We start from the raw sequence: 12,340 nt of genomic DNA, 5'->3' as shown, positions 1-12,340 counted from the left end.
AATTTTGTTTTTACTATGAAATATCTAGAAGGAAAACCACAATTGAATGAAATTAGATACACTGTGTCACTTATGTCTCTGTGGATTTGCTGTGGTTTCAAGATTTTATAGAATGCCTGAGCCGTGACACGTCACTGCATGGTGGATTAGTTTGGTCCCAAAGATTGGCCACGGTATTTCCAGCTATGCAGATAGGACAGAATATAACCTCTGTAACATCTCACCTCAAAAGATAGAGTTTCATCTATGACAGACATGCAGACACTTGTTTTGACCTTCCTTCAGTCTTTGTGCTCACCTGGAGACATGGCACTTATGAAACTATCCACTGATGGGTATAAGTAGCCTTACAAATACTACAGGAGCAGTTCTGGGACCAGTGAAGCTGAGTACCTGCATGACCAAAAGCCTTGTGTTGGAAAACAATATAAATGAAAGGTAGATGGAAAAGGATGCAATAAACAAACTGGAAAAATACAAGGTAATAGGGAAAACATGGGATAAAGTGATAATAATCATAACTCTTTGAAGATTTAAAGAATGATTGAAGAGTGAACAAATGACACATTTGTAGATCCTACTGTTAGATTCTTTACCAAAGGACTTGCTATACAATTATTTGGGGAACCTGACAGATGAGTTGTATGTGTAATTCTAAATAAACTGATCAGTGCATAAAAATACTTGGGAGGATATTTATTCATTAAAAGTCTTTGGAAAAAACACATAGATAGAATAATTTTTGTAAGGAATATTTATTTTCAGCTGCATTTAAACAACCCACTTTTGTAACACATACTAAAATCTTTAGGAAACATTCTACGAAATTTCAGGATTATAACCACAGGAATGAATTAAATGTATTTCAATTCTGGAGATTAAAATACAGAATAGGTTTGCATCATTCTGCATTTTATTAGGTTGCTGCCTTTTGGTATGCTTTACATTAAAAATACATGACTGACACTCTTTATACCAGTAAGCTTTTTATTGAAAAAAAAATATTATTGCATTAAACTACATTCCCAGGGATTCTTTGAATAAGCTAAAACAAAAGTCCCATTGCATGTACAATAGTGCAATTCACTTAGCTACTGTATAATATAAAACACTTTATACAGAGAATACAAAACAAAATTACTAGTTTACATATTATACTAGCCAGAGTATTATCCAGTTTTAAATATAAACTTGACACTTTTAAAATCAATCTGATCAAATGGCATTTTTATGCAAATCTGCACAACAAATGTCCATGTTGAATATATTCCAGAAATGCATCAGATACAAAAAACAAAAAAAAGTCCCAAACAAGAACAAAAAAAATTATCATGGTGTGACTCAGGATTTTTTTTAAATTGGAATTTTAATGTGTGGGTGACCTCTTTCCTTGGATTATGTATCAAGAATATACAATCAAGCTAAAATAGATTATTAACTCGGTGTGTATATATCACTGTCATAAGGATACTATAACTCTTTTAAAAATCTCTTTAAATAAAATCAAAATTGTAGCATGGCTCCATACATCAGGCTCAACAATGCTTTTAATAATTATAATGATACATATTTAAAGTACATTAGTGATGAAAAAAATATGGCAGCAATTAGAGAAAATATATAATTTTAGCTGTGCCAATAGCTTTATTACATTTCTCCAAGAAAATCCCTCCTGTGCACTAAGAATGGTATTGGACATTGCCTTTGTTTGGTAATCAGTGATTACTGTTTTTCTTATTATGCATACTTTGCATAATAAGGTTATACACTTCCCACTATAGTGTAGGAAGGATTTTGCTGGCATTATAGTTAGCTTTACCAGGAATAGTAAGGTATGGACAGCTTCATTTATTCACATATTATATTTTTCTGTTGTGCTCTTTCTGTTCTTAATCTCTCTTTTTCCTCCCCATTAAAACATCTCAAAATTCTAATTCCCATTGTTCCAAGAATTAAAATTAATCTTCATTGCCAATTTATTTGCCCTACCATGTTGATTTGTACAATGATGCATGGAAATCCTACGATTTCATTTCATTCTAGAGTCCCGTTGTATGGTGCATACATTAAGGGAAACAAATACATCTATTTTCCATAAATGATCTATGTAGTAGGATATGGTTAAGTTTGATTTGGCCAGGTTTCTTGCCACAGAAATTTCTACAGTATTAACATTGTCTGGTAGAAGTGGGAATACAAAATATGTATACATACATTAAAGATGAGATTAGCCCACCATTCCCTCAGTTCCATATTTTTCATTTGGTGTTATCTACTTAGGATACAAATGAACTCTTATACACAATGAGAACAGTTGGGTTTACTTCAACAGAGATGAAACTGGGCCCATAAATTTAAAAGCTTGTGGGGCTGGAAATGGACCTTTTATGCGGGTATTATCCCAGGACTACAGGTTATGGCCACACAGCCCAGTCAGCCCCTTCTGGGGCACAGCTTGACCTGCTACTTTAGATGTCCAATTCAGAATGTTTCTACAGAGTTATGACTAATGTGTCCAAGTGGTCCACTGAGTGAGTGATCTCCATCCAGGCAAGTAATAATTTTCAGAGGTGTTAAGTCAGAGTAAGTGAAATATATTTGATTCTCAGAAAATAAAGTATCGGAAGTACAGAAAATATATGTAAATTCAGACCTTATTTTGGGAAAATTTTCAGCCAAAATTGAAAGGAAGAATTGTTAAACTCTGGAAACATTTAGTTCTACATTCTTCCCAAATAAAATTTTTGACTTCCTTAATTCTGAAGCAATAATTTCAATTAAAGAATTACTCTACAATATAAATGAGAAAAAAATAACTTATATGCTACTTACGTACAGATAAGTAACACTAAAATGGCAAGAAACAGTTTTGTTAATGAGACTAAAAAAATAAGTTGGGAATCAAACCAAAATATGTGTGAGGGTGCTGGTGCCACCAACCTTTTTCAGCACCAAAATGTTTTGCTTCTACATAATCTTCATAATTTTTTTTCCTGATTAATTTTTTCAATAGCTAAACCATCAAATATATAAAGCTACTTTGAAAATACAAAACTAGCAGTCACAACTTGTAAAGTAACTCGAAAAGTTTGGCGTATTACCAATTTATGCTGAAGAAACTCCAGAAAGACATAAATTAAACCAATTCCATTTTATTGCAATGGATCGATGTATTTTGATTAAAACTAAGAAATTTGGTTCTGCTGTATTTTAAAGACACAACTTATTTGCAATTAGATTTTTCAGCTTCTTCAGGTTGCTGAATATAATGGAATAAAATTCCTCCAAAAGTTTTCCAATGTGTTTTATATTGATTCTGAAAGATACATTTTGTGCACTACCTTATTGCAAACGAATTGAAATTATTTCAAATGTTTTTAATCCAAACAAACAGGTACTGTGTGTTGGACACTTCATGGTCCAATTTTTTGGGGGGAAGCATGCCTGCAGTCTAACCATAATTATGAACTAATTTCATGCTAAATATCCTGTATTCAGTTAGAAGTATTATAAAAAATGTCAAACTATGGCATTCAAAGAGAAGCTGAAGCCTTCACCTATTTCCAGATACACAGTTATTACAAACAATTTCAGCCACAAATTACTCTGAAGGTTGGATACATGCATTCAAACATTGTGGATTTGTAATTTCAATTTACTTGTTGAGAGTTTGGGAAGCCATGCGAGAATCTTGACATATTTGCTTAGATTCAATAAACTCTTAAATGCTGAGTACTTGAACAAGTTTTTCTCTGACTCTCAACCTGTAGAGCCAGTTTTTGATCAGAATTTTACTTCTGGATCTTTATGAATATCTGCATGATTTTATAGGACCAGCCAATTGTTTCTGTTGTTTGTGAAAGGGATGAAAAATATTTACATATTCTTTGGGACAGACTCTTCCACACATCAGAGCTCTGTTTGGTGGGAAAAAGGTGTTGCAGTTTTGGCTAAGGACCTCTGAGGTTCAAAGCCAGCACTGGCTGCTTGACAACTCTGGGCTGCTGCAGCTCACCCTGACATTGCCCTGTGACACAGCGATGCACAGGCAGTGCCAAGGAACTTGGCTTCTCAGTAAGCCTTCTTGGATGCTTGGCTCAGAGAGAAAAGAGGCAGCCTGCTTCAGCCAACACAGAGCTAGCTCCCTATGCTAAGGGAGTGCTTTGTTATGTACCCGTGGCCTGACTGCAGTCCCTTTACACTGTCCAAGCAACATATGCAGGGATGAAATCACTAAAGTATTTTCAAGATGTTGTTGTGATTCTCATCTTCTAGTGTTAATTCACCACCCCTCCCTCTGAGCCTCTCCAGTTTACTTTGGCCAGGAGACAGCCCCAGGGTCTGCAGGTTCCAGATACCTTATTTTTTTCCTCAGTCTAAAATACCTTAACCAAACCAGGCACTGTTGCTTATACAAACTCAGAAAATCAAATCTTTAAGGTGTGTCAAGATTGCTCAATCTTAAATTGTGCTACTTTGAATCCCTCATCAGTGTCAATATTGATCCCATTTTGTCTGGGTGCTGTGGTCCCTTTCCTACTGACAGTCATAGACTTCACTTCAAGCTATTCTTCTAAAACATTCTGTAGAATGACACTGGCCACCCATCCTTCTTGTGGTAGTATCACAAAAGGCTTTAAATCAGCCTTTCCTCAGTGATACAAGAATAAAATCAACATTCAAATGCTGTCAGACAGATTGTGGACTTTAAAATCTTTACTGCTGTGCTCTCAGCAAAACAGTAGATTTCTCCTCAGACATGATTGAATGCTGAATGCTTTATTTTATTTTAATTTTGGTTTGGAGCCATGATGAAATCATTTGGGCTAGTTTAAGTAGCTAGAAACACTGAAAACTTCTTTTGCTATAGGTAACTGTTGGGTCTGGAAAGAACAAGAATAATGATGGGGCTCTTGTCCTTGGAACAAGGGATGCACTAAGTGATTTGGGTGTATAGCAGAAGGTGTGGCTGTGTTCAGGTGTGGTGTAAATAAGGCTGGGATATATGCAGCATGTGGCAGTGCAGGGAAGGTCAGTGGGGAAGGGTGGAGGGGAGTAGCAGAAACCACATGCAGTGGGTGTCCTGTCAGCAAAGCAGGGTGGGTGGGAATAAGGGCTGGCACTAATGGAGAAAGTGATATGGGGGCAAAATGTGCCTGAGAGAGGGGGTGGATGGGTGCCAGGGAGAGATGGCTGCTGTGGGGGTGCGCAGATGCCGAGACAGCAAAGCGTTGCAGCAGCGTGTGGTGGATGGTGGTGACAGTAGCCTGCTGCTGAACAGGGAGGGCAGGAACTGCTGGTGTTGCAGAGAAGGCAGCTGGTCCTGGGGCAGGCAAAACTTTCAGATGTTTTGCCAGAAGTTGTTTCTGCATGTGCTGCTGGGCTTGCAGCTGCAGCAACCTGTATTTGTCTACTTCTTCTGGTGTAAATGTGATAGGCTGCTGTGTTAAAGGAGGGGAGGTGGATTTACTGTACACTTCTAGGTCATTTAGTGTATCACCATACTTCTGCATAGCATTGTCACAGAAAGAGTCTGAACTGCCTTCTGCCCGGTTCAAGTCCATGTTTACATCATGTAGTTCTTCTTTGGTCTCTGTTGAATTAGCAACAGAATATCTATTAGAGGGAAAAGCACCAGGGAAATCATTTGGTACTGGATCACAGCTTTGTATAAAGGGCTGCACTTCATTAATGAAGAGATTGGTTTGTTCCTTTATTGCTGTGTTCCTTTTTATGCTTGGGCTCTGATAGCCTGTTTCAATTTGAATTATGTCTTTAAGAACACAATGATCATAATCAGTTCCAGGTGAAAGAGCAACATTAGTTACCTCTGATGCTTCAGTGTTTTTCTTCACACTGTTTTCCAATGAACTGATTTCATTATGTCTCAAGTCATTTTTACCTATGCTTAGCACTTTGTCTGGCAAAGGTAACATTGCAATGTCGTCTACTGATGATGAAAACTGAAGAGCAAAGTGATTTCGTGAGTGATCCTGTAATTCTATCCCACTACTGATCGAAAATCTCTCTGGATCATGCATTTGTTCCTGGGTTTTCTTAGACTGCACTCTTTCTAAAAGTAACTTGGCTGTCATTGACTTTCTTTTTCCACATATGTCTTTTGCCAGGTTTTTGGAAGAGCAGGTGGCAAATTTTTTAGACTGACTATTCATATTCAGACCATTGGAATGTGCAGTTTCAGCTTTTCCTGGTTCAGCGTTAGAATCTCTCTCAGCATCCTCTATTGTTTTGTTGTCACAGTTGTCAGCCTCGTTTGAGAAGGATCCTGAACTGCTGCCTCTTGATATTCTCCTGCTAGATGATCTTTCACTGCTTCTTGAATCACTGGTGGAACCACTTTTGGATTTGTGGCAGCTTCTACTCCTACTAAGCACTTTGACAAAATGCTGATGTCTACATCTGCTGTGTTTAGACCTGTCTCTGATTTGTAAAAGTTTATGTCTTGAACATCTTTGATATTTAATTGTGCCACTCTGAATACAGTTTCTAGTTCCGTGACTTCTACAATGACAAAGATAATCCTCGTCTGTATCATCTGAAGTGAAAATACACTTGTGCTTTCTGTCTTTACACTTGTGCCTTTCATTTGTCTTGCTTTTTCTTTTAAAACAACAAAGCAAATTATTTCTTCTGTGATTGTTTGATGTGGGACTCATGTAGCTCATGTAGCTACTCGTACTGCTAACTGAACTGTCAGAATAGCTGGAGTGTCTGCCAGATGAGGACTTTTGTGGAGATAGGAATCTCCAGCATCTTGTGTAACTTCCACATCCTTCATTATCTGAATACCTGCTGTTTGAACTAGATTTACAACTAAAGAAACTTCCACTAGAGTCTTTTCCACTGTCACTTATGCCACTGCTGCAGCTGACCACATCTTGAAGGGAACTGGAGTCATTTTTGTTCTCATCTTTTTCTTCAGAATCAATTAAATGACATTTTTCAGAGTTAAAGTTTTTAATCCTAGACATAAAAGCAGAAAAGGAAATGCTTTCATTTCTAATGTTCAGAGTTTTTCTTTCACAGCCATGGAAATGATGCTTTAAAGGTCTCCTCAGTGATGTTGTGTAAAGACATTTTTCTGTCTCATAATCCTTTTGTGAGACATCAAGGTAAGCAGGCACTTTGGGTATATTTTCATTCAAATAATCTGCAATGCATTTTTGACCATTTTCATTCATTTCTTTCCCTGTGTCTGACTCAGCTTTTTGCTTGGCCTTTCTTGGATTTAGGGAACCTTTCATCTTCTTTGGTTTCAACAACTGATTATCTTGTTCATTTGACATTTGCTTGTGTTTTATTAAACCTGAGGGTTCATATTCATCTGCAGTCTTATTTTTAGTGAGCTCTTTACAGGTTGCTTTGTTTGTTTCATGCTGTTTACCCTCTCTGTGATTTAAAGAGACTCTGAAGTCAAAATACAATGGATTACAGCCATATGAAATACAGGGCTCAGTTTTTGTAAACAAAAGTAATTCTGTGGGCCACTGCAGAGCAGTGGTGCCATCTTTGCTCACTACATGGAGGAAAGGCAATGCCTGGGGCTTAACTTCTTTAACCGTGGTCTCCTTTTCAAGTGTTTCCATATTTCCATCTGTGGTTTCTGTAATCTCCAAAGATCTTTCTCTTTTTATCGCTCCAGGACTGTCATTAATGTTGCTTAAACAGGTCAGCTCAGGTGCTGGCTGTCGTGGGAGCTCAGATAGCTGGTCAGGCAGGTGGGCATTACTGTGCTTGTAGGTGCTCAGCTGTGTACAAAAATTGCTAGCTTGGCATGAATATGAAATGGGAGTTTCTAAGAATTGTTCAGATTCATTCAGTTTGCTCTCTTGCTCTGTTTCTCTCAGGGAAGCCGAAAAATTCAAATTTGGAAGCAGTATTTTGACTTTAGAAAATGAAGGATTAGCTCTGTTTTTTTCTCCTGATCCCCTGTCACTATTTTCATCATTTTCCTTTCGCATTTTAGGTTTTGCAGCTACGTGACTTGATGCACTGTTATCCAAATCCATTTGGTCTTGTGGAATAGGTGACTCTTTATCCAAACTTGCTTTCCCTTCTTCCTCCAAAAGTGTGACAGAATGACAGCCCTCAGTAGTGTGCTTTTTTTTATGGTTGGGGAACTCACTACAATCATTTCCTTCTTCACAGTTCTCACTGAAGACTGATGCTGAGGACTCAAGCTTCAAAGGGAACTTTTTAGAGAATGAAAAAGACACTCCTGCCCTTTGAGGGGTATTGTTGCTATATGGGGACATCTGTGAGACGTGATTTCCAAGTGCATGGTGTCTTTCAGTTGTGGGGTGGTGCCTGCTTATAATAAGTTGCTGTTTCTCTAGTATGCTTTTGGAGAAACCTTGTCCTTCATTTGTGATGGTTCTCTGAGAACTTGCTGTGAACTTGCTGCCCTTGTACAGGAAAATTCCATTTGGTGATTGCTGCTTTTCCAGGACTAATCGGGGGGCTTTAAGCAATGGTCCACTCCCAGTGATGCTTTCAGGTAAAAAAAAAATAAAGAAAAAAAAAAAAAAAAAAAAAAAAAAAAAAAGAAAGCTGTATTAAATAACCAAGTTATGACAGAGCTTGCATTTGACAATGTCTGTCTGGTGAAGGAGGGTGTCACTCAATTTTCTACAAGGAAAAGCTAAGCTTCAACAGGGTAAATGTGCAGTTTATCATCAGTTTGGACTTCTGTATGGGCAAGACAGTCTTTACACATGGAAAATTACATGTTTTAATGTCAGCACATGAAGGTGCTTTTTCAGTTATGCCCATGTACAAGCAGAACAAATATTGGTATAACTCTGAATTTATACTTCGGGGAACCTAATCTGTGGTAAGTCTTGGTTTCCTGAAAGGCCTCTGCAAAGGAAATTGTGCCATGTTCAAAAAGAGATGCTTTCACCTGGAGCATCTGCAAAAATCAAACTCTGGAAGAGAAAGAGAAACATAACATTCTGCTTGCCTAGGGAAGAATGTGTTTGTTCGACTTTTTAAAGAGCAGATTCTTATTTTATTCCACAATAAATGACTTTGCAAAATATTCAAAGAGATATTAATACTAAAACTGTCAGCAAACATTGGAGGGGAAGAAAATCACAACTTCACTGGTCTCATTATCAACCATTATTTGACTTTGCCACATTTTCTGTGTCTTACTTCCATTAATTACATTATTCTCCTTTTTTTTTTTTTTATTATTCTCAGATTTTAAATATGATTTAGTTTCCTTGTAATTAAAGAAAAATTACCTATTCTAGGGCCCTAACGGAAATGGTGAACCACTGCTTTCTTGAAACAGATAATTAACTGAGACTGAAATGACTGTAGCCATTTTCCTTTAAAGATGTGACATATATGGCCACCATAAAAGTGTTTTTCCAAGATATATTTTACATACACATTTCATTGGACTAATTATCTACATTTGCTATCAGTGTACTACCACAGTAGTAAAAAAAAACTAGAACCAGATTAAATAAAGAGATTGATAAAAATATATTTTAATTAAATGTAAATAAATTAAAACTGTTAGATCTGCATATAAGCTATCTATAATTGGCAATCATGTTTTATAAATGCTATGAAAATACATTGATCTTCAGCAATGGGAAAGACTCAAAGGCTCCCTGGAGTAGGGTCAACTCATAATGTGTGCATTTCAGAGAATATATTTGCCTTTGCCAGAAATTCAGCATCAAGAGATACAAATTAACCCATATTTGTATATAAGGAATAATTATCTCTTGGAGAAGGCATAAAAAGAAATCCTTTTCAAAGTCTTCTTGGAATAGCAAAATAATTTTTTTCTGTGCCCAAGATTAACAATAATTTTGTTGTCAAATTGAATTAGCTTGTTGTAAGGAACTGGGCTGGAACCTGAGAAACAGTACTCAGGGATGGTAACAATTGTATGTGTGTGGACTTCTGCTTACAAAGGCTGACATTCTGTCTTTCCTGAGCAATTGGGAATGCTACCCCTCCACCAAAATCCCAGCACTCAGCCTCCCCTCAGCCTATCAGTGATTATAGGGAGGAATAGCATGCTCTTTCCTTCCACACCCTATGCAAAATATTATGGACTCCTGGCTCTTTCTGAAAGCAAACCTGCTCTTTCCCTCACAGATTCGTTCTGGCTTTCCTATTATCACTGATATTATTGCTCTATCTGAGGCTACATCTTCAAGTGCGTGGGCATAAAGGAAGCTTCCCACAGGCAGTTACATTTGTTTCAGCAGATTTGTATGAAAATGGAGTCGTAATCATAAAAGTGATATATTAGCACTAAACTGTTATATTTCAGCAGATTGCTCAAAAGCAATTACATAGGCCAAAATGAGTTTGTAATAAACTCTGAATGCTGTTATTTCCAGGGTACAGTAGTCTTCAGATGAATTTAAAACAATGACAGTTTATTTATCTGATTAACTCATTGTGGTCATAGATTAATATAAACAATTGGTCTGATGGCAATCTATTCTACTGAAACATTCAGTGTCATTAGGCAAAGGAGATTTCTCAAATTTAAAGGTTTACTACTGCAATCTTTGTCCTCTATCTTGATATTAATTAATAGAGCTAACAGTATTAGACCAACTTAATTCAGTTAACTATTTGTTTTTCATTCAAAGTTTCCTACAGAGAAACTGGAGAATAATCCCAGTACCTTAAAAGTAGTAAAAAATATTCACAAAGGGTTTATCCTCTCCCATTAACTTATGATAAAATGTTAAGACAGTCATAGTAATCTCTTCAGATCAGTTTGGATAAGGTTAAATGGTGATATTATAAAAGTGTCTTCAAAGCACTCCATTAAGAAGACGTGAGAATATCTACAGGAGAGAAAACTACAAACTTTCAAACAGCATGTAATTAAGTCAGAGGTTTTCAATGTATGGTTTGCAGAACAGGTTCATTTGGAGTTGAAGACGGCTGAAAACAGGTTACAGTACACACAATCTCTCTACATTACTTGTGTAGGAGTAAAAATATTTTAATTTCTTCTGGAAGGGAGGAAAGGGGGCATTAAAACCTCATACAATTTTTAAAAACTTGCCATTCTGACTGCTTCCGTAACTCTGCAAGCTGGTGGAGTCGCTTGAGTGCTTTTTCCTGTTTCTTCTCATCTTTCCATGACTTTGAAGCCACATTTCGAGCAAATTCCCTTTGTTTTAAATCTTTCAATCTCTGAGTGAAAAGAATATAAATAGAAGGGATTAGAGATGTACACAACAGATACAGTTCCTCTTACTCAATTTATTCACTTTTCATGAAGTTGGTATGTAAATGGAGAATAAAAGTATACTTAAAATACTATAATAGTGAGAAGAGATTGAAAATGTTATTTTTGCTTAACAAAACAGCATAATTTGCCTTCTGCTACTTATCTGATAGATGCCTTTGTATGAATGACAGCTTTTTTGGTTTCTGATGAATACAAAAATGTTCTGTTGTGTACAAATACAGACACAAAACTAGAATGCATTTAATGAGCTCAACATTTTCCTATTTGATTTATCCTGTTGAAATGTAATCCACAGGCATATACTGGAATAACTCTGAGCTCCTATGTGCAGTATATTTTATAGTTGTCCACTTGAACATGTATACACATCTGTATGTGTGGGGGCTTATCTGTTGGTTTTGTACCTTTTTAAGGCTGTATTATTTTCTCAAAGGAGAGAACCACTGTCTGAAATATTTGATCAGGAAACTGTTTTATAGTTATTTTCACAATTTTTTAAAATCACCTCACACGTCAATAAATCAGGTAATTGCTGTTGGAGAGAGCAAAATTCTTTGTCTTTATTATATTTTTTATTGCCTGACTTTGCACCACCGATAACATAATGAAAACGAAGGAGAAGATGTAAACTAGAAAGTGTCAACAGTATCCTCTGCAAAAGTTGTCTCTGAGTTCACTGTGCTCTCTAGGAGCCAGCAAGTCACATCTAACCTTACAACTCCCCAGTTCAGATTCATGCTTCCACACTCCATGGAATGGAAGAAATGCCTTCCCCCTTCCCCACTTCTCCAGTGTTTGGGGAAAAAATGTTTGCAAGTGGGGAGGGATCTCTCGTGTATTTAGCCAGATGCCCAAAGTGGAAGCTTTGAGGACCAGAACTGAAATGAAACTGCTGCATTCGTTTGCCCCTTAGTCCAGAGGTGGCTGCACTCATCTGTGTAATTTAGAACTACTGTATCAACACCACTGAACGCTAAATTTCCCATGGAGCTGTTTTTGCAAAGTAGATTTGAAGAAATGTTTTGATATCTCAGTCATTTTTAAACTGCTTGTCTTTCAGCATCTAAGCCTACTTGA

General features: G+C 36.8%; 1 protein-coding gene across 1 annotated transcript in view; it reads right to left on the bottom strand.

The window, feature by feature from the left end:
* Positions 1-4,826: 4,826 nt before the first annotated feature.
* Positions 4,827-12,340, bottom strand: part of ZNF804B (zinc finger protein 804B) — a 225,308-nt gene continuing 217,794 nt past the window's right edge. The window contains exons 3-4 of the mRNA XM_053950034.1: positions 11,075-11,205; positions 4,827-8,511 (exon numbers count right to left, since the gene is read on the bottom strand). Of these exons, the coding sequence (XP_053806009.1) occupies positions 4,827-8,511; positions 11,075-11,205 (3,816 nt within the window). The remainder of the gene's footprint in view (positions 8,512-11,074; positions 11,206-12,340) is intronic.

This window comes from Vidua chalybeata, chromosome 1, assembly GCF_026979565.1.
Source record: "Vidua chalybeata isolate OUT-0048 chromosome 1, bVidCha1 merged haplotype, whole genome shotgun sequence".
NCBI lineage: Eukaryota > Metazoa > Chordata > Aves > Passeriformes > Viduidae > Vidua > Vidua chalybeata.
Note: the sequence above shows the minus strand (reverse complement) of the source record. Positions and strands in the feature narration are given on the sequence as shown.